Source organism: Egretta garzetta, unplaced genomic scaffold (genome assembly GCF_000687185.1).
Source record: "Egretta garzetta isolate BGI_Z169 unplaced genomic scaffold, ASM68718v1 scaffold329, whole genome shotgun sequence".
Lineage (NCBI taxonomy): Eukaryota > Metazoa > Chordata > Aves > Pelecaniformes > Ardeidae > Egretta > Egretta garzetta.
Genome location: NW_009269999.1, coordinates 6,637,175 through 6,660,211, shown reverse-complemented (window position 1 = coordinate 6,660,211; position 23,037 = coordinate 6,637,175). Strand labels below are relative to the sequence as shown.

The 23,037-nt window shown below is 41.2% G+C and overlaps 1 protein-coding gene across 1 annotated transcript in view; it reads left to right on the top strand.

Annotated features, from left to right (window-relative positions):
* Positions 1-8,570: 8,570 nt before the first annotated feature.
* LOC104134087 (transmembrane protein 263) overlaps positions 8,571-23,037 on the top strand; it is a 195,362-nt gene continuing 180,895 nt past the window's right edge. The window contains exons 1-2 of the mRNA XM_009647602.1: positions 8,571-8,594; positions 8,886-8,973. Of these exons, the coding sequence (XP_009645897.1) occupies positions 8,571-8,594; positions 8,886-8,973 (112 nt within the window). The remainder of the gene's footprint in view (positions 8,595-8,885; positions 8,974-23,037) is intronic.

Below are 23,037 nucleotides of genomic sequence, written 5' to 3'. Positions count from 1 at the left end.
AATAAAACTGCAGGTCATTAAGTCGTCTTATTGCTTGCTTTTGGTTCACCAGCTCAACTGTCTGCGTGAATATTTTTTTTCCCCTGAAGTCTTTGCTGGCAGCCAGTGAATGACTGACAGGATGTAGGAAGGCTTCTTCCCACTGAAATTACCTAAAGCAGTGAATGGTCAGTATCAATTTAATTGATATTTATGAGATATCATTATTGGTAATTATTTAATTGCTTTCAGATTGGTTTGCTGTCATGCAGGGTCATGCTTTGGTCCTGCATCATTCCGTGTCATACTCTTGTCCCTTTCAGAGGCTGTTAGGTGTTTCTGTAATGACTGTTTTTCATATGTATTAGCCTGACCCCAACTTGAAGGATTGCTAATATTTGAGTTATGCTGTGCAGTGACGCTTTGCCTTCATGTAACTCCTTTTTTCCAAACAAATGCAATTCAGCACAGTCTTTGAATATAAGCAGTGTTCTGGACAAGGCATACCCTTCCTTGTGGAAGTAGTAGTTTAAACTAGAATTGACAACAATATGCAGCCTCTTTCGGGGTAACTCTTCAGCCTTTACACTACTGTATGGTATATACTTTTGGTAATGACATTGCTTAACCTGCTCACAGTGGGGAGTGTTCTCTTTGGGCCAGGTCAGTACATGATCAAATGAAGTGTGGTTTGTTTGGCTTGGTTTTTGAAAAACACTCTTACTTTCTTTCTGTGCTAACGCTGTTTTAGTAGGTAAAATTCAGATGGAAAATAAGTGGTTGATCAAGACAAAATACAATAATTAGTTCAAAATCCAGAACTGTCTGAACTACCACTGAGCAGACTGTATTGGCTTTTTGCTGTATAAGTGGTGTTACCTGCCCCATATAAAGTGTGAATGTAAAAAGTGTAAACCAGACTGTTTACTGGCTTGCTGAATGGAGAATAGATTGTGGTGTCATTACTGGTGTTGAAAAGTTATTTATGCCAAGTAAACCCTAATTAGGATTACTCGCAGTACAAAGTTGTTTTATTGCTGTAGAAATAGGATTTGACTTTTCTGCTGAGAACAATAGAACTCAATCTTGATTTGGAATTTGCAGCATTAAAACTTGCTCTTTTTGCCTCTCTCCTTCAGTCCTTTTGTCAAGACGAAATTAAGCTGTGTTAAAATTGTAGCCTCCCTAATGTGTTTGTCCAAATGCAGAGAAGAGCAAGTGATCTGAACAACTTTTCTAGTTCTTTCTTACAGCGTACTGTGAACAAAGTGCTATAATTTTACACTACTGTCATCCTCAGCATTTCTATTTCTGTACTTTCCTTTAGTGTTCTAGGGGATTTATAACTGCAACTCAAATTCCCCTTGGGCTGAAACCTGGCACAGAAGCTCTCATTATGAGCGAACCTTGTTTTGCAAAATTAAAAGCAAAGCATTCATCAAGAGGCTTTCTTAAACCTACAGGAAAGCAAAAAAAAAAAAAATGTTTATGGTTGCAGATCATTTTTTTTTTTCCCCACTGCAGGAAAAATCCAGCCAACTTTGGAAATCCCTAAGGTGTGGGTGTGCAATCAATAGCGGTGACAGATTCAGTGGAATGTTCTTACAATGTGAGGGTGGTTATTTGAGTATAAGGAGATGGTTGGGTAGTTACGTGCTTCAGCTGAAGTTAAGTACCTGTAGACCCTCAGTTCCCTGGAAAAGGGAGTGATCATGTTGAACTACCTACCTGATGTCTGCTTGTTTAAAATATATATATTTTTTTTTTCTTAAAGCGAACAACCCCCTTGTTTTCTGTAGGAATTGAGGCTTTATGTAATTGTGTAGAAGCAGAAAGGGCAATCTGAGCCACAAGCCTCTTTCAAATATGGGAGATGGAACAATTTAATTTGATTAAACATAAAATATCAAAGATAAGTTCTGAGGAACTTCATAACAGTGATTGGATAGAGGAGAGATTCCCAGTTAACACTCTCATTAATGGTGCTATTGTAGGAAAGCCTGATGAAGGTCAGCTTCATTATTACTGGATCTGACAAGCCCTTTGGCATCCGCACATACTCAGCCCAGTTATAATAGGTATCATCTCTCAGCTATTTGGAGGAGGTGAACCTGGAATGAGAAAAGCTGAGGTTTTTGTGGGTTTAGGAGGGGGCAAATTATGCAAATGTGCAGGAAACAGTGTGGGTTTTTTGTCTTGTGGGCATGCAATAAGCATTCTGTAAACATAATGCAAAAATAGTCAATGTGTTCACTAAGATAACTTAAAAATATCATTCTGGTATCCCAATGCACTTAACAAACTGCCCTATACTTGGGGATTACTTCACTTGTTTCTTCCCACAGACCCAAAGAGTCTTGTAATTCTTTAGGGGTGCATTTATCCTTTGTAGTGATCAGCTGAGATGTATTTGATGCCACATAAAAAAGGTGTTGGACCTGTGCTGGGAAAGCTTATGAGAGAAATCACAGATGTGATTCCTCTGCTAAATTGCTTTATTGGAATTGTGCCTACATAGAATACCAGCTTGGAAAGTCAGTGTTAGGCAGGATGGAGGACATGTGATTTAGGCTGGCAGTTGAAGATTTGCATAGAATGAAGTAGGTCTGACCTTGTGGGCTCTTAAGGAGAGACTTTACGAGGAATGAGGCTGTTTTGAACAGCAAAAGAAGTGAGATTCTAGGCTCAAGTCCAGAATGGAAATAAATGTGAAGATGAATGTCAGAAAGGAAGAACTGGAGTAATGTGTTCAGGAGCAAGAATGGAAATAGGAAGATCTAGGTCAGGAAATAAATACTGTTTTCACTTGAAAATGCACAGGGAAAATAGTAGCTAAAGCATCAGATTTTAGAATAATTTTCAAAGGGTAGTCTGAGAACTGAGACACTAAACTGCTGCTGAAGTCATGACTTTGGGCTTCACATTCATTCCTCCAGCTTCTGTTCTGCAACGGGGAAATGGTTACTAATAAAATTCAGTATAATGGAGAAGAGTTTTCATGTTGTAGGTTTTCCACGCTTATGTGGTTTGTGTTTTATTTGTTGTTTTTGTTTTGTTGGGGTTTTTTTGTTGTTTTTTAGAATACTGTGTTTCTAAGGGCTGAGTAGGAATAGCAAGAAGGAACAGAATCGTAAGATATGTGCTTCTCCTTGGTTGGGAACAGCAGTAAAGTGTCTTTCTATTAATGATCGTAAACTGAAGGAAACTTGAAGTTGTCTGCCTAAACCCATTCAAATTTCAGTAATAACTTTTCACAGGACAAATTCTTTTATGTTTCATCTCCCCCCCCCGCCCCCACCCACCATCAGGCTTTGTTTAGGGGTTGTATTTTTTTGTTATTCGTTAGCCTAATCCTGGCTCAGTGAACAGTCAATTGACAGACTCTACTTCTGTTTAAGATTATATACCGTAATTAATGTAAAGCCAAGTACAAAAGTAGGGTCTAAAAGGCCTAAAAGCAGTGGTGGTGGTGGAGGGTAGGATTTTTTTGTTGTTTCAAGATGGTCTGTTAGAGACTTTTTAGAAAGCTTAGCCATTTCCAGCGTTGACTTACCTGTTTGGGCATTTGCAGTGACAGTCTTGTGTTGCTGTTGACTTACATGCAAAATGGGCTGATAAGGGTTGCCTGGTGTTGGGATTGCTCCTGAACTATGTGGGTTTTTTGAGTACTTGATACTCTGCTGAGACTGAGATAGTAAAGGCTGTTTTTATGATTAACCATGCTGAAATAATTTGTTAATACAAATGCAGTGATAAATGCAGCTCTTAGTTTCAGTGTCTTAAACATAACTCAGTACCATGTGGAAAATACTGACCCTCGCTGGATAGGAACCTTCTTCTGTCATGCATGGATTTATCACAGCACGTGTAAAATATACAGCCTTTAAATATACTGAAAATATGAGCTGAAGTTCTGGTCAAAGTTATTCTCAAAAGTTGCATCGCATGGAAGAGCACGACATGTTGTCTGAGAAGCTTGTAGGTGATTTGTCATGTAATTCAGTACTGGAAGTCCTCTTCATCCATAAATACATAACTTTCTGTGAAACACAGTATAAGACAGCAAATGAACACTAATTTACTGGGTCACAGCAGCCCTGAATACTTGAGTTAAACTGCACTGTAAGGTCAGCAGTCATACAGTGTGATCAGAACATAGGATAATATGTTCCTCGGACAGTTTCTGTGAGAATCCCTGCAGGTTTTTTCTCTTGATCTTTATAATTTGCTGCATTTATACAAAGATTTTCATTTTCTATGTAGTTTATTGAAGCTGTTGGGAGGGACAGGGTAACTTAGAATCATAGAATTGTTTAGGTTGGAAAAGACCTTTAAGAGCATCAAGTCCAACCGTTAACCTAACCCTGCCATCCCATCACCCAACCATGTCCCTAAGCACCTCGTCTGCCCATCTTTTAAATACCTCCAGGGATGGGGACTCAACAGCTTCCCTGGGCAGCCCATTCCAATGCTTGATAACACTTTCAGTGAAGAAATTTTTCGTAATGTCCAACCTAATCCTGCCCTGGTGCAACTTGAGGCCATTTCCCCTTGCCCTGTTGACCGTTACCAGGGAGAAGAGAGCGATGCCCACCTCGCTACAGCCTCCTGTCAGGGAGTTGTAGAGGGCGATAAGGTCTCCCCTCAGCCTCCTCTTCTCCAGGCTCAACAAACACCAGTTCCCTCAGCCGCTCCTCATCAGACTTTTGCTCCAGACCTCTCACCAGCTTTGTTGCTCTCTTCTGGACACGTTCCAGCAATGCAACCTCTTGTAGTGAGGGGACAACTTCAGTTTGGAAGGGCAGTTTATTGCCTCTGCTTGAATGCTCTTGTTTCTGATCAGCTTAGATCTTGTTTTAAAATATGATGTATAAAAATTGCCACTAAATCTTCATAGTGCTCATAGTCAGAAACTCATCAGTTGCTGAAAGGAATTGTGCAGTGTGCTTGCTTGTGAGAGCAGGGACCATCTCTGGAGAGCCAAGAGGTTTTTCTTGGTTATATGTTCCTAGGCTCCGCACCATATCCTAACTATTCCTGTAATAATACCTGTTTAAATCCCCGATGGCTCTAGTGAGGAATGGAATCACATTCTCAATTAAAAAGGCTATATAAACCCTAAAGAACTGAAAGAATATTGTACAGTTAATAATCTACTAGTGTTTCTGAACTGTTGATACCTCTTCCTGCATCCCAGGTGCTCCTAGAGGGAGCATCAAAGCCAAAGGAGCATCTGTGTGCATTACTGCTGCTGTGGCTGCAGCTCACAAGGATTATTATAGAATTGCTGGACACTGCATGGCTGCTTTTCTGCAAGCCATTAACTTTATACAGTTGTGTGCATCCCGTTCCCCTATTTGTCTGTTAAGGAACCTTAGGAATGAAAAAACAAATGTAACTCATGCCTCATTCTTGAAATAACACTGTTAAAAAAAAAAAAAAAGTCAAGGCCAACAACTTTAACTTAGTTATAAATCTTCTTAGAAGTCAATTTCCTGGAATTTCGGATTGCTGTAGATTACTGTGCTGCCAGAACTGTGGATATCTTAGGTATTGATTACCAAGCTTGCAGTACATCTGGTGAATTGAACTCAGCAGGTGTAACTAAAAGAAGAAAGGGACGTGCTAATCTAAGACACAAAGCCATTGTAAAGAGACTTTGTAATCCTGTTAATAACATCTGTCAGTATTTGAGCCTTAAGTGTTACTCGTAGGTAGGGATACGAGAACCTAGGATCTCATCTACTGTTAACTGTTTTACATTTTAATTGGTGAAATTCAGTACCAACACTGTGCACACTTATTCACTGGTCTCAATGACTAAACTGATACACTGAATCTGATAGACACAGATTTTTACAAAACTACTTCTAGAGGCTCCCTCTATTATAGGTGATGATAGAGTGATACCATCGAGATAAGAACTTGGGTTGTTCTATAGGAAACATTTCTAACTTCATCGTAGGAACTAGGAAACCTCAAGATTTCGAGGTTTCTTGCAAAACAATTCTTGGAAAAGTTAAGTGTGTTATCAATTTTTAACAGCAAATTTTGAAATAAAAAAAATTGTAAATCAGGTTTTTTTCAGTGTTTTTGGGGGAAGATTCTCAAGAAAAAAAAAAGGAAATGCATACCAAATACAGTTCAAAATATGCTGTGTTGTGATTAATTTGTTTTGAGTAGTGGAAAAAAAAAATCTTCAGAAATTCTGATTGTTTCTGTTAGGTAGTAATAAAGTTCTGTAAAAGTAGTAATCTTGGATTGTGTATTTTTCTTCTGTGGGATTCCAGTAGCAAATGTTAAAAGTTTTGAATTGGAGGGAAGTAGGTGATGGCAAACAGCATCTCAGCCACAGCCTTCACAGTGGTCTGTAGTGAACTTGGTTTTCCTTACAGCTGGATTTGTTAATACTAGCTTGGGGCTAAGGTTGACCTTCAGCTAAGAGAAACCTTAATTTCAAGTATTGTCAACGATAACCACCGTGCTGGAGAGTTGTATTGCTACTGAGTTCATGCATAAGGGCAAAACCCCATAATGCTGCCACTCACTTTTGATAGCATTTTGCATCCTCTTTGTATTTATGTAGATGACAACAACTGTCACCCAAAGGAGCATCACTATCATGGATTGTTGTCGGGAGAAGCTGGGCAGGTTTGTCTTATGGTAGCAAAGTGAGACTACTGACTGTTTTGAAGAAGGAAAGAGAATGTTTTTCTTACTGCCTTTTCCTTAGTCCCTGGAAGTTGGGTTGTCTCCTTGGGCATCATATAGTTAGTAAGGACTTAAGCTTTGCCTTGTGCAGATGGTTTTGTTACCTTTTATTTTTATTCTTATTATTAAAATAATTTTGGTGTTGCAAATGGGAAAGTACAGGCAATGGATTTGAGACCACTTTGAGTTTAGGAGTTCTTATAGTTGTGGTTAAGAATGTTTGCCAGGCACCTCATGTCCTACATATCTACATCTTGTCTATGAAATGCTCTGACTTGGTATACTAATGTAGCCTCATCTTCTCCTTTCTCTCTCTGGAGCATTAAGGGGTAGGAAAGAAATGTATATAAATATACTGCCTGTGGTTGATGTAGAAACTTACATACTCTGTAGTCAATTTGTTGTTCCTATGCAAGAATTGTTTGTGCATTCTTAAAATCTAGATCACGTTATTTAGGTGAGGTGAGGCGATGGTTAGACCTCAGTGTTGATAACTCTCTCCTGGGTTTGATTTTTAATGGGGCTAAGTCAGGCAGCTTACTACTTTCTCATCTGTACCCTGTGGCAAAAATATTTTTTAGTCTTTTCCATGATAGCTACTACAAGACATAACTTAATGTTTGAACTGTTCATTGACCAAAGCTGGGCAGTATTGATACCAGGTGTTTTTAAATGAGGAGAAATAGCTCAATAGCTTAGGTAAAGCTTGCATAGTCATGGATGGCAGAAATCAAGGTTGCAACGGTGGCACTGACACGGTAGACTTTCACACTTCAACTGGGTGGTCTGGTTTTCCCTGCTATCAGACTCTTGAAAACAGTGTGCTGGTACTCTTTGTTTTCGCATCCATTTTGTTGAAAAAATGGGGAATGGATGAAAATGTAAGGCACTTGTGCAAAGGAAGAAATTTTAAAAGGGTGTTAGTCTTTTGTAATGTGCAAAATGAGGAGACAGAAAGTATGCAATGCTGTTGGGGGCAACCTTGCAGTCACAGGGCTTGGAAAGTATGAAAAATGCTGCAGCTTTAATTCTATGAGCCCTTTTTCTTCCTGAGTTCAAATAATAAAATCTTGCAAGCTGTTGATGTACCAGTGTTTAAGCTGGCTTCTGTAACCTTCCAGCTGCCTATGTTAATACACATTTTCAGATAGTTGAGACTAAAAACCCATTTGTGTTTTCAAAGTGCACTGAAGCCTCAAAGCCTCGTTTCCTAATGACTGTTAAGCTTCTGATTTCACTCTTGACTGTAGTAGCATTCCAAAAGAAGTGAATTGGGTAGGGTTTTTTTAAGGAGCTCTGTAGCTATGCCTAGTGTTTACTCTGCAATTACTTTAAAAAAAAGGGGGGGGGGGGGGAAGACCAGTGTTGGGTTTTTTTCTTTGGTAGTTTGAAACTGAAAAAGTGACTGCACTTTTATAGCTCCACAAGTCATGAAAATACTGAGTGTGCAGCTTGAGTTCAGCAGCCTTAAATACAAGGGAATGTTCTCCTAGGCCTACAAATCTGGTAACCCTGCTTGTATCCTTCCATCGGCAACATTGCAGGCTCTTTCCAAGATCCTGAAGTCTGGAAACTGGAAATGCAAAACTTCGGAGAGCAATGTGGTGGCTTTTCAGGAGTGGTTAGCTTAGCATGTTACACATGCAGGCACAAATGCATGCATAGGGGCACGTAGGGGAAAGCTACGTGGTCAGTAGACCTGGATGTGTTAGAAGATTGTAAACAAGTTTGCTTTATCTTCCTTTGAAAAATGAGGTGTGGGACCATTTGTATAACCCATATTGATGTCCTTCTGTATTGAACAGGCCACAGACATTTCAGAATCTAGTCTTGGTAAGACAAATCAAAGATGGGATTTTTTTTCCTGAAAATTCCAAGTGATGGTGAATCTGCTGCCACCCTCGGTAAATGGGGATTTGAATTTATTATTGTATTGTGTGGTTTAGAAATAGTAATTTAGAAATTGTGCTTCACCGTTCAGTTCCTGGTTTTTAGTCTACTCAGACCCTTGTAACTTCGCTTACTAGCTTGAGGAGTCTTTCCCCCTCCCCCCCCTCCCAGCAGCTTGCTTTTTCATCAGCTAAAACAAGCTTCTTGTCCTTACTGTCTCGCATATTATCTAATCCTGTAATTATTTCTGTGGTTCCTTTCTGAACTTTCTCCAACTTACCTCCTCTTGCTGTTATGTTCTGCAGGGACCTAGCTTAGAAACACAGATGGTGGAAGATGAAGCTGAGACAAGTGAAGAACTGCCGCCTCATCTGCGGGAAGAGCCTCCTGAAGGTACAGTACTAGTGGTCAATATAAACTCTTTGCATTAAATTGGGGAAAATGTCCTGGCCAAGGAAGTCTTATTTATTTATCTGTCTATCTGACCTGAGCGCCTGCCTCTGCCTATTTTCTGAGAGGGGTAAGGTTTTGTCAATGCTGACAGCTGAGCTAACCTCCCAGCCAGAGGTCTAGCCTTTTGCATTCAAAGAAAGCTGCACCCACTGAGGTGCGGACATTATTCTGCATTCCCTTTAACAATATGGCTTCTGATTAAAATTGGCCTGCTTGATCATCCTGCCTGTAGGCTTACGAATATAATGCCTCCTCTACTGTCTTGTTTGTGATGTTTTGAGCCTTCATTAGGGAATGCCTCCTAAGTAGTCATCTGTTTTTTCCTTACCCCTCTCTGCAGCATCCTGCTATTGAAATTGTCCCCAGCAGAGACTTGTCGAAGTTAGGAATTCTAGTGATTCTGTTTCTTTCCGCCATCTCTCTTGGAAGCCAGTTTAGCCATCTGAGGAGGAGGCAGTGAGACACTGTCAGTCAGTAGGAGGCTCAAAAATGCCAATTTTAATTAAAAACCTTGTTTGCAATGACATGCCCTGGATTTATACAGGGAACGGATTTTTCCCACTGTGTAAATGTGGCAGACATATATATGCAACAAAATAGCTGTTGCTCTGTTGAATAGAAGCTGCTAACATTGCCGCAAGCGATGATAACGTTTTGAGCTTTGTCTCCATTTCAGTGACTTTTAAAACACAATCGCTCATAATCATTGTGGACAGCTTAAACAACGCAGAGAGTGCTGGGATCCTTATTAGCAACTTACTGTTAAAATACCATGACATGTCTCTGGGAAACATAAATGTGTTTTATATTTTTCCTTTAAGGGAGTAAGGTGCTGATACAGCATTTATACTGACAACCACTCTTAAAGGGAATATGAACCAAGTAGATGGTTTTAGGAATTGGCTGCTCCATTCCTTCTTGTTGAGCATTCTGTTACAGTTTTCTCATTAAGTTTAATTTCTTGTTCTGCCATTTCATATACTGTGTGTTGGCAATTACACTATACAGAGGTAAGTGAAAGGCACGTTTCTTTTCGCAACTCCTATAAAACAAATATTTCCTCCTATAGCAAATGTATATAATACTCCTAAAGCAAAAAATTCCTCCTCTAAAGGAAATAAATGTGGAAGATGTTGTGATTACTATATATACAAACAGAGGATATAATCTTGATTGATAGTTTCCCCCCCCCCCTTTTCTTTGTAAGTAATGCCAAGTCAGCATGTGATAACAGTGCACTGTTGAAGTAAGAATTCTGGTCACTGGCCTGAGCTGATGATTATATGAGCCTAGAGACCATATCCTGAGATGTAAAACACAGGAGATGATCTTGTCTCATCAGTTTATCAGGAATAGTCTTAGACTTTGGACCATGGCTTTTGAAGTGTCTAATCAGAAGGGTTTTTGTTTTGGTTTTTTTTATGTGGTGAAGTATTTTTGCAAACCAGGTTTTTGTAATTGAAAGTGATTGCTTCTGCCTGCAACCCTGCTGGTTTGAATGATGATGAAAAATGTCAGTATTAATATTCCACTTCTGTGACTTGTTGGGTGGTCTGGGAGCAGTATGTGCTCTGGATATGCCCACTCTGCTAGGGTGAGAAAAAAGAACCATAACAGTTGAGCTGATTTGGTTAAGCAGTGGTGCAGTAGATACTGTGAGTTCTTTTAACGTCTGAGCTCAGTATGTACTTTTTAAAATTTACAATGACGATAAGAGTAGCAAAATAAGAGGGATGTTCAGAGCACAACTGAAATGAGAGACTGCTTGGGAGAAGAGGTAGAAGAATAGCTCCTGAAAGAGAGCCATCAGGATTATGCTGAAATTATAGCTGGCTCTGTGTGTTAGTGGAGCTGAGGAACCGGAGTCTTGCTTGGACGCTGCTGTCTACCGACGTAGACTAACCAGAGTTACTGTGAAGATCATGTAGTTGCAGGGGTGATTACAAATACCCCATGAAAGAGAGAAATCTCTGAAGTTCTTTTAATGTTAAATGCCATTAAGCACTATCTTCTTTTGTTGCTCTTCTACTGATTCCTGGTTTCTTCTGATAGTGCTTTCCTAGTTAAATCGAATGCTTTGCAATAAATAAGTAAGCCATGTTGTCACGACTGCTGCACGCTTGTTTCGTGGGATCTATGAATTGGAGGCTGTGTCTGCTTGCCTTCTGGTAATGAGCGCAGAAGGGATGGAAAGCTCTCCAGAGTCCGTGTCCTTCCAGCGCAATCCGATATTTCACCAGATTGCATCATAGTGACTTTGTTTTCTAGTTTGCACTGCGTATTTACTCCTCTCCTGAAAGGAAGGGAACTAGAAGCACTGCGCTATATAAATATTGCAGTAAAATAAGAGGTTACCCTTCAGGGATTGTCATGTTTCTGAACAGTGTTGCAGTACGGTATTCTACAAACAATGGGACGATTTTACAGGTCCATCGTGTACGTAAGTGTCTCGGGTAAGCGCGTGCGTGGGTAGCAAGTGGGATAGCGGAGCAAACGCCGCTTCGTGGTGCTGCGTGGCGGCCTGGCGGGATTTGAGACAAGAGGAAGTTTTATGGTTTAAAAAGGAGATGAACCAGGAAATCCCTGAAAGGTGACAGCCGGAGGCTTGGTATTTGTGTGTAACCTGAATCCATTTTATCTCCTCTTTTGTCGAAGTTAACTTTTTTGCTATTAAAATAAGTCAGTGGAGTAAAAAATACAGCTGGCACAAGATGCTGTAAGTGATACTAGATGTCAAAAAAGGGCTTTTTATTTTATAATGAAGATGTGTTATCGTGACATCGCTTCCGGCCGCCCGAAGCTTGGGACATCTCCCCCCCGCACCCCCGCGAGCAAGAAGGGGTGCTGGAACCTCTGAACGCCTTTCCCGAAAGCTGCCGTGTGGTGTTACAAGGGCAGCTTTGCGTTCTGCCGCAGGAGGGCTGTTTGGCGCCTGATGATCTCTTACCCTTGACTTCGTGATCCGTCTGCCCAATTCACGTTTTATTCTTTATTCCCCCTTCATCTTTCCTTTCTCTTCGAACTTGTGTTGTGGTTTAACCTGGCAGGCAGCTGAACACCACACAGCCGCTTGCTCACTTGCTCCCCCCCCCTCAGGGGGATGGGGGGGAGAATCAGGGGAAAAAAGTAAAACCTGTGGGTTGAGATAAAGACAGTTTAATGAAACAGCAGACGGGAAGAATAACAACAATAATAATGGTAAGAGAATATGCAGAATATACAAAACAAGTGATGCACAGTGCAGTTGCTCATCACCCGGTGACTGATGCCCCGCCTGCCCCGAGCAGCGATTGTTATCCCCCCCAAACTAACTCCCCCCGAGCATGATGTCACATGGTCTGGAGTCGCCCTTTGGCCAGCTGGGGTCAGCTCTCCTGGCTGTGCCCCCTCCCAGCTTCTTGTGCACCTGGCAGAGCAGGGGAAGCTGGAAAAAGACCTTGACCAGTCTAGGCACTACTTAACACACTGATGTTTTTAGTTGCTGCTATCAACATTCTTCTCATGCTAAATCCAAACCACAGCACTATGCAAGCTACTATGAAGAAAATTAACTATCTCAGCCAAAATCAGGACATCTTGTTAGCATAATTCCTCCCCCCCACCTCCCCCAGCTAAAAGGCAAGAGTGGGGGAGCAGTAGTAATTGCCATTTGGAGTGCTGTTCAGCCTAGGGTGCTTAACACTTCACAGGGAAGGCTCTGTGTGTGGCAGAGTTACCGTCACCCAACAGTGAAGGGCAGTGAGCTCTGGAGAAGGCTTGAGTCCGTTTTAAACGGTATGAAGCGCTTTCCTCTTTGCAAGGATTCAGCGCTGCTGATCTGTGTGGCCACATGCTCGGGCACTGAGCTACTTTCAGGTAGATTCTATGTGGTCACGGATGTTTGCTGTTAAATATTAGTCTGATTGTAGCAAGAGAACTAGATTCAGTTACCCGAGTGCTGCAACAGCTTGCTGTATCTGTTGCTTCTTTATCCACTGTTTCAGGGTTCTGTTGCTGATCATTCAATACAGTACACTGTTAATTTTTATCATTGCCTTGCTTTTCTGTGCTCTTGCGTTAAATTACCCAAGGAAGGTGATGGCAATGAAATCTGATGGTGATAAAATCTTTTGCAACATGATCAATTATGAAACAGCAGCATCTCCTTTGTTAGACAACTCGGATCTTTTTCTCTTCTATCTGATGAAACGGTGACCCTGACTTTATTCCTGCTTCTCCATCCTGTTGCCGGTAGATTGAGGGAAGTGATCCTTCCCTTTTATTCAGCACTGGTAACGCCACATCTCAAGTACTGTGTCCAATTTTGGGCTCCACAGTATGAGAGAGACATGGACATACTGGAAAGAGCCCAGCAAAGGGCCACAGGACAATTAAGGGACTGGAACATCTCCCTTGAGAAAGGCTGAGAGAGCTGGGACTGTTCAGCCTGCAGAAGGATTGTGGGAAACTTATCAGTGTATGCAAATACCTGCAGGGAGGGTGTACAGAAGATGGAGCCAGGCTCTTTTCAGTGATGCCCAGTGACAGGACAGGAGGCAGTGGACACAACCTGAAACACAACTGAAAATAAGGAAACACTTTTTCACTGTGAGGGTGACCAAGTGCTGGAATGGGTTGCCCAGGGAGGTTGTGAAGTCTCCCACCTTGGAGATGTTAAAAAGCTGTCTGGATGTGGTCCTGTGCAGTCTGTGCTAAGTGATCTTGCTTGAGCAGGGCAGTTGGACCAGATGCTCTCCAGAGGTCCCTCCCAATCTCAACCATTCTGTGATGCTCTGCCTCACGCGTACTATCTCTGTATGTTTAAAGTCTCCTTCTGAAGCTCCTGCATATATCCCCTGTCTATTACACTCATTTTTATGGGAAAAGTAGCTCTACTCTATCAAACTGCTAAATGTTACGCATTTTGGGAATGCATCCTTGGTAGATACTGGGATATGGCTGCAGTTTCTTTCGGCCCTACATTGCTAACTAGTACTGAGTATACTAAAACTTAGTGCAAGGTGGTATGAAAAGCTGCATCATTAGTTAACAGCAGTAGCTCCTCTTGGGAGTTTACAAACCAGTTCTTTGTTCCATTATCTTTAAATATTAAGCATTAAATTTTTATCAGCCAACCTACTATGACCAATTTGGCAGTGAGTGTGAGTCTTGTGTCTGAACCATCTGCTCTCTCTTCCACAGTTTTCAGAGCTAGCAGAGATGTTCCTTCTTTGTTGCAGACAGATTGGGCCTTGTGGAGTAAAGCTTTATTAAAAGCAATGGGTCTTAGCAGCTCTACCGTATATAACAAATCTTGAGAAATTTACTTTCCAAATAACTGTGGTATTCCTAATTCAAATTGTTTTACACTTGCTGTGGGTAAAGAGCACACATGGATAGTTACTGTAAATCAGATGATTTGCACCAATTTAGAGCATAGTATCTTGTGTGAGCCTTATAATCTGTCTCCATGGAGGCATAGAGCCTTTTTTGCTGGTTTATATCTTCTGCGAGATAAAAGTATATTGCATACTTCTGTGGGAAGCTTTAGGACTTCTTATCCATAGTTTGGGATTCTCTGATCCAAAGTTTTGTGGACCACTCATTCAAGATTGTCCTTGGATGCAAGTATTTTATTTAGTTGTATTATCTGTACAGATCTAACTGGAAAAAAAAAAAGCACAACTGCATTTCAATTGGGGTACTACCATGCATTTGAAATTTCTGAAATTAATTAGACTTTTAACTTCATACTGGGGTAATGTTAGGGTATTCTGTTATGAGAACACAGCAATTTCTTGAAGCCAGCAGGTGCCAGAAGAACACAGCTGTTTAGGCATCTCGTCTGAGATGCAAGACATTGAGTTCAAGTCCATGATACAGGTACTTTGAAAAGGTATATTCTGATAAACAGATACAGTTTTGATGAATGTATGGCACTTTTCCAGTTAGTTTGCTTAAAGTATTCTTTACAGAGAGCAGTCTCCATCAGAGACAGTTTTATTGTTGGGCCAAATGTTTGCTGCAGCAAGGACCGTACTAAGACTTAAATGCTGCAAACTTGAGCTGCACTGTGTTTTGCATCTTCTTGTTGCAAGTAACATTTAGAGTGTTTGTCTCCAAATAAACACGAGAAATCGCCTTGGAAAATGGTGCATTTAATAGCAACTCTGTTTCAGTGTTAAGCTCTGTACTGAAAACTGTTGCTATTTCTGGTATAAAGTAACTTTATTAAGTTGCCTGTGGCACTTAGTGTCATCTGTTACATACATGCATATGTATGTGCGTATGCAGTCTGCCAGATTAATACCTTCCAAGAGGTTCTGTGAAGCTGGCAGTGCAAAGCAATGCTATCTGCTAAGCCCTCTTCTGTTTTCCCAAGTCAAATCACTCTCTTCAGCGTGCTACCTCATGAGGTCCAACAGTCAAATCCCCCTACAGAGGAGCTCTTGAAATGATCTGCTTTTTTTGTGTAATGGCCAGTTGGCAACGTTCTCAGCGTGCATTCACCTCTGCAGTTCTGTGGTCTTACAACTAAAGCAGAAGACTGGGAACTGGGACAGCTCTCATCTATTCCTTGCTCTACTGCTGACTTACTCTGTGGCACTAGTCAAGTAGTTGGGCCTTCCTTGAACCATAGCATTCTTTGTGTATGAAACAGAAATGACTCTTCTTACTTATAAATGAGGATGGTGAAAAAGCAAATTGTAACTTTTTAAGCTTTCAGAGGTGGAAGATACTTGAAAATTGAAACAGAAAATGTGATCATGATGTATAAATAATATAAAACTTTCCCTGACATATAACTTGTAAGGCTCTTTTTCTTTTTTTTTTTTTTTGAGTCTTCGAAATGGTGATTGGACTTGTCAGGTAACTTCAAATAGAAAGGCAGGTTTCTTAAAGAGCAGAGAAAGAAATTAGCAGCGAGGCTGTCTGTTCTTTGGAGCTGGGACTTTATGTACCCGGTGTGTCCTCTCATCTATAAAAACATTTCCTGAGCTACTTCTGTAAATGGCCTGAGGCTGAAGAGCAACATTTCAGTATCATCTGTCTGCTTTTAAGGCACAGATTCTGTGCAGCCATGCTCTTCTGTTGGCCCAAACAGTTCCTGTTTCTGCAAAAAGAAATGACCTGGAGTGTCAGCTCAGTCTTCCGCACAAAGTCTACCTCAGTATTTCTGGTAGAGTTGTAAAACACTTTCACATCTATCCAAGTTCCAATACTGTGTTTCTATTTAATTTATCATCATCATTGTTTTAGTAAAAGCTGAGATTCTTCTTTGTTTAAATTCTCCAGCGCCTATATTGGCTTCCTCATGCTTTATTTAATTTTTTTCTTTGGGAGAAACCAGCAATCAGTCTGAAGTGGGAATACTACTCAACCAGTATCTGTGTGTACCTCTTCCCTGCCCCACCCACCCCTTTCACCCCCCCAACCCTTCTGTAATACTACTGACAACGGGCATCTTCCATTCAGCAGCTATGTTACGTGGGCTCCTAGACACACCATGAAAGCTATTTATATTGTTTTTATTCCACTTCTCCCTCTGCCCTATTCTTTTCCTCTTCACGATTTTCATATGATATAATGAGATATTGCTTTGACAGTTCAGCATCCCTTTTCTCTAGCCTACTCCATGCCCTGCAAATCATTCTGTCACTAAGTGTTGTATGTGTGCACAGCATATGCTGTTAATGGCAGCCTAAATAGCCTCCAAGTGCCTGGTAGATTCCAGAAGAGAGGTTCTCATAACTTAAGTGTGGGAAACCTCTTATCAGTGGATCTTGTTAATACAATAATGTTGTGAAGTGAGTCAATAACCACCTGGTTTTCCCTGAGCGCATTTGCATAGAGGATCGGGCAACAATAGTTTTACCATTTGCCTCTGCACAGTAACTCTAAGTAATGTGCATCATCCAAATGTAAAGACATTTCAGGGTGAAGGGCCAGTGGGAAGCCTCTGTCAGAAGATATGTCTTTATCAATTACTAGTGAATGTGTTTTATTCTAGCAAATAGTTTTGAACTGCAGGATTGACAGAAACCTGTTTCATGAGTGAAAGCAATGTATCTTATTACCTGGCTGAAGCGGCAGACATCTGTCACCATTTGTGTACTAACTAGAGACGCATGAAATTAAGAATGCAGGAGTATATTCTTTTACAATGTATTTTTCATTTTGAGGGGCAAAGATATTAACATAGAGATGCAGCCAGTTGTTTTCCAATAAATCTTTTGATCCTGTAGTTATCAGTCCTCTTCTAAAGGTGAAGAAGAAAGCAGTTCTTATTTGTTCCTAAAGGACTACAGAAAGAGGCAAGCAAGTCTCACTCACTTCTAGCTACAGTCTCAAGTACTAAATAAGAACAAGCAGTGCAGTAAATCCAGGTCAGGAGTGAAATTGGATCGGTATATCAGTGTGTTAACAATGATGATATCTTAAACTGCTAAACTATCAGAGTATTATGGCAGGCAATGAAATCATAAGGTCGGTCGGTACATGAGGCTGTTAATTCTGCCTCAGAACTGAGTGAAATGCCCAGTTAACATTTCATATACATCTGTAGTCTCAGCCCGGCTGCCTGTCTTGATTTCAGCTGTTTGTGAACAATTTGAGCCACTACTTTGATTGCCGGTATGATTGCACAATTGCACCAGTCTGGCCTCTCCTGGACTGATCATTTTGGATCACAAAAACAATCTTATTCTGAAGAGCAGTTTCTTTTCAAAGCTTTTTAAGAACTTAAGGATGAGCTGTAAAAGTGAGCAGGTTCGTGTCAATTTTCTTGTCCTCTGGGATAGTATTCTAGAAAAAGAAAATCTTAATCTAGTTTGAATTGGGTAGAACTCTAGAGTAATTTTCATAGAGAACAGTCTTGCCACTAGTATGTGTGTGTGGAATTCTCTGTCTCTTATTTTATTTTCTGATCACAGTGAAGACGAATGCGTGTTCCTTATTAATGTGGAAGGTTCTCAAGCCATTTGTAGTACACTTCTTTGGCATATTATAGGGGATCTGTCCTCTTTCTGTCTGGCTGACAGTTGCCTGGTCAGAAAGAGTTTAGCGAAGGCTAAATTTTATGTTTAATCCTTTCTTCTTTATTATGTCCTCTCTGTACCACTAACAAACTACTGTTTTCAGTTTTTGCCAAAAGTATGTAACATGCAGTGCGATATACCTGCTGCAAAAATTTTAAGTGGCTTTATATTTTTTCGGTCTTGTATTATGAAAAATTAATGGTTTTTTTCAGTTCATATCCAAAAAGAAATAATATAAATATTCTTCCCACAAGATAATTAAATCCAGTTTGCAAGTAACGCTAAAAAATTGTCCATGGTATTTCTGTGGATTGTGAGAGGGTCTTAGGATCTGGGATTGTTAAAAGAATGTCTTGGAACCTTCTTACAGTAGAAAGAACAGATTTATAGTCTTGAACTATAACAGATGTTATTTTCTAGCACCTGAGACCTGATCTTTGGAGTAAGTGAGAGGTGTTCAAGAGGTGGGCAGGAGATGAACAGTTTGCAGTCTAGCTGTTCATCCATTTAAGACTCTTAAGAAAGAAAGTGGTAATGTTGTTGACTTCTACTGTTTTTACTTTTCTGGAACTTATATTTTATTGTAAAGGTACAATTAAAATAATAATAATAAAGGTGCTGCCCTGTGCAGAAGTTCAGAGTCAAAGATTGTTGGTTGTTTCCTTTGTTCCCTCCCACCCCAGGCTTCTCCAGCAATTTGTGGGTGGTGGTGGTGTGTTCTGGATTTTATTTTTTTTATTTTGTGATGCTGTGATTTAGTTTGTTTTCCCCTAGAGAGTTTCTATATCTCTTGAACACAGAATTGGAATAATTCTAGCTACTTATGTGAAGTCATCCTCTTTGGTTAAGCCAGCCGTGTGTATGTATTCAGTACTGGAAAGTGTGATTGTATGAAGTGCCTCGTACCTCTCACTCATCCCTCTGAAAGCCAAAGAACAAACCCCCAAGATTTAATACAATGTTATTACAATATGTTTAAGTTAGGGCTTGCTCTGGGAAATGCAAATTGAGGCTGCAAGTTTGGTTTAGTGTTTTTATAGCTTGAGAATGTTATTGTTACTATTACTGCAGTATTTTGTTCCTAGCATCTTGAGGGCTGTTTTTTGCTTAAAATATTTGACTTACTTAATCACGGAAGTGGGTAAGTTCTTCCAGTCTATGGACCTTGTACCTTTATGTTGAAAAAGGGAAAAAATGCGCTTACCAAGTCTGAATATTGCCTAAAAATCTCCTTTACATTATGTAAATAAATCCGTTTCCTGTGAGATCTGCAGACATATAAAAGGTTGTGATTAGCTGAACCCAGCTGTAATTAAAATACAGCTTGGTCATTGGTTTAAGCTTAACGTGTGCCCACACAGCTACCGAAAGAGATGTTCCTACATTCAGCCCTGGTTGCATGTTATCAGTCTTGCCCCACAGCACGGCCCTAGCACAAAAGCAGCAGAGCACCCAAAGTGAGAGAGCACCTCTTTCTGGACAAAGTGTGGACATAGCCAGTGGGTTAATGCTCACGTTGTTCCCACGGACTGCAGATTGAAGGATGGGTCGTGCAGCTGAGTAGAGCCTGTAGCATGCATGTGAGCCTGGGCGCAACCCTTAGGCCAGGCTTTGGGTCCAGTATGTGCTGTGGGGTTCTCCTGGCTTCCTTGTTATTTTAGCAAGGAAGAGAGGTGCAACCACAGGCATTGTTAAAAACCTCCCTTTGTGAGAGCGTACAGGAGGTCATCTTTAGATGTTCGTGTTTCTAGCAACGTCAGTGTAGCGCAGTAATTAAGATCATGAGGAAAAGCGGAGGGATCTTGGCTTTCAAACTTACTCCCCCTGGCTCCGATCCAAGTATCATTAATATGACATGAGATGTTTTGTTGGTATTTGATTAACTGGGAGGCTTGTTCTTGTTTTGTGTGACACATTGTAAGTTAACCACCCGGCATGCTGACATGTGCGATTAAAAACAAGCATTTAAAACTAAATTGAGAAGCCGACTGCCAAGCGCACGGCAGGGAGGAGCCAGAGCAGCCTGCCCTGAGGGACTCAGCTGGGGCAGGCCTCAGCCGCTTTTGTGCAGATCTGGCGTTGGCAACTTTTGAGTTGGGTACTGTATTCATGACTGTTCGTTTTTAAGCATTTTCTTCAGCTGCCTTGTGCGGTTCAAACACTCCTGACAAAATCTGGAAGCGGTAAATGGCAAATGGGTGCTGCGTTGTTTGAGCAGGCCTCTCTGCGGTCACCACTGCGGTGTGAGCCGCTGGTGTCAGCCCATAATGAGTTTTAATTTAGTAAAATTTTATTTTAACTTAATAAACTTTAATTCAATAAAATTCCTGCCACCTGGAATGAAAACGCTCTCCAGCCATGGGGATTTTCTGTTTTCCCCGTTTCCTGGGAGTGGTGATGGCCATGGTGCTGCTGCGGGTGGCCCGGCAGAGGGCTGCCAAGGGCCGGCCAAGGCCTGGCTTCAGCCTGCGGTGACAGAGGCAGCTGTAGCGATAGAGCCGGCTTTTTTTTTAGTGTATCACAAGCTTACATTTGCTGTTTGCCTGAGTTCAAATTCGAAGGAATTCTCATTCTCATCTTTACTGTAAGGTCTTTAACCTTCCCTGTCTTGTTGGGGTCCTTGGTGTGGAATCCATCCCACATTTCCCAGTCAGCAGCAGGGTGTCTTTAAAGGAAGCCTTACTTAGACAGGGAACTAGGTTTATGGGTTCTAAATTATCCAAAGGAGTGAAATGTGAAGCGTGCACAGTAGCCATTGAAGTCTTGGTAACCCTTAGCTTTATTTTCTGGCCTAAAGGGTGCTTCACAGCATAACAGGAAACCTTCCGCTGATTCAGTGGGCACTTTCAATTCCACTTGAAGCGAAATGTCCCCTCTGACGTGTTTCCAGACAGATGTGCAATGCTTGTAAAAACACACAAATCCTCTTGTCTGGAACTGCTGATCTGCATCATGTGGCTGTAGCCTGGATTTGGGTGGCCTCAGGGGCCTCTGCTACCTCCTCCGTGAGGGGAGGGCTGCGGGAGGGTGGGCACTCCTTGGCCCCCAGACCTGGTGAGCGGTGGTTGCTCCAGCGCACAGCTCCTGTGGTGGGGCTGTTCTAATTTTGTCAGCTCCATGGCTGAATGCTTTTCTTCCAGTTTGCCTGCTGATTTATTCTTGAAGCAGATAGTTCCTTGACTGATTAGTGACTTTGTGAGAAGCTGTTAGAAAGTATTTTTGGGGAAGGGGTAAGCAGGCCTTGTATAAAGCCATCTTGTTTTTGAACACCAGTATCTGCTTTCTTTTCCTTTGAGGCAGGTATGGGGTGGGGGGTGGGGTGGGTTGGTGGGATCTTTAAATGTACCTGCTAATTCCCAAGTTGAGATTTTAGTCCTTCTGTTTGGAATGGTTTTTTTTCCAGGGGAACGAATGTTATGCTTGCAAATCATGGACTGTGTCTAGTGTAGAGGGGAAACAGCAGCAGCAGTGGCAAGTCAACTGCTGGGAGGGGATAGACACACATTTTCCTGCTGCTGTCATGAATTACAGCCAGAAAGAGAAATCTGTAAAGACACTTAAAGTATGGAACCAAGAAGAGTGTTTCCAAATAGTTGGAGTCTCCATGACATATCAGCAGTTCTTTTAAATGACCTCTGAATTTATAGTAGCTTCTGGCTAAAAAGTGTTTTCAGCGTAGAAGAAGAGTGGGTTTTTTTTAACCTGACTTCTCTTCCTGCAGCACAAAAAAAATCAGGACTTGAGATGGAGATAAGGAGGGTGCTGTGAGGACAGCTTGGAAAAAATATTCTGACAGCCTCTCAGAAGGACCTAGTTGGAGTCCATTAGTAGTCATAGGTTTGATGTGAGATCATGAGAAAGCTTTTAGTTCAGAGAAGCCAACCATCCCCTGCCCTCATTTTGTCCTGAACAAGCTCTTGTTCTCAGATGGTCACTTGAGCTAAATTACATCTCTCTGCCACGCTGGAAAACGGATCTGTGAGTAATGAGTTGACAGGAAAACAATCTTCAGCCCTACTTGGAGTACCTAGGATATATTTGGGCTGTTACAACTGATAAATAGGGGAAGGATAGCCTTTGAATTGCACAACAACTTTTAACTGCAGATTTGGCTCTTGTTTCTAAAAAATGTGGTCAGATTTTTCCAGTCAGACATCCAGCCCTTCAGAAGTGGGAATCAATCTCTTGTTGGACAAATAGGAGTTTCACACTCTCTGAAGGGTGAGTCTGAGGGGTGAGCCTCACCACATGTGTTTTTCCGTTTCCAGTGCTAAGATTGGAATGAACACTATTTGAACTTAAAGCTGTCTTCATTGTAACATGGCAAGATACCCTACTTTGCTAGCAAAAACAATGTGATGTTAAAAAGTAGAGCAGTAAATACGTCCAAAGCCGAGTGACTTTAGGAAAAGGAGGGAGGAAATACATGAAGGGAAGAAAGAGGTAGGTAAACTGACTCTGGTCAAGATTTTGACAAGAACGTAATAACCTTAAATGAGGTTTGTCCCCAGCAGACACTGAAGACATCCTGACCTTTTTTAACTCTGATTTATTCATCATGGGAATGGATTTTGTACCTCATCCATTCTGTGACTGATGGGCAGGAGTAATTTCTCTCTCAATACAGATGAGTACACTGTGGTAGACTCCATTTGCCACACTGACAGGAGCAGAGTGCCATCAGCCACAGGAGTTAGCTGAAGAAATATTTTCCATTTCAGTCTTGCACTCTAACGTGTGTGTGATGTATGTATAACAGTAAAGTGGGGGGAAGGTTAACTGAATTGTATGAAAGTTGAGTCATGAATTTCCTCTACTGTCTGAAATTTTCTCGTATCGCAAGGAAAAGGAGTAACTGTGTCTTTGCTTAAAAGAATTCAGAGAGGGGGGGAAAAAACAAACAGTGAAGAGCATTCATCCCCACCCCAATCCCACTCATGCTGTTTTTCCTGTAACACAATTTTATGAATCTTTTGCTTGCAGATAG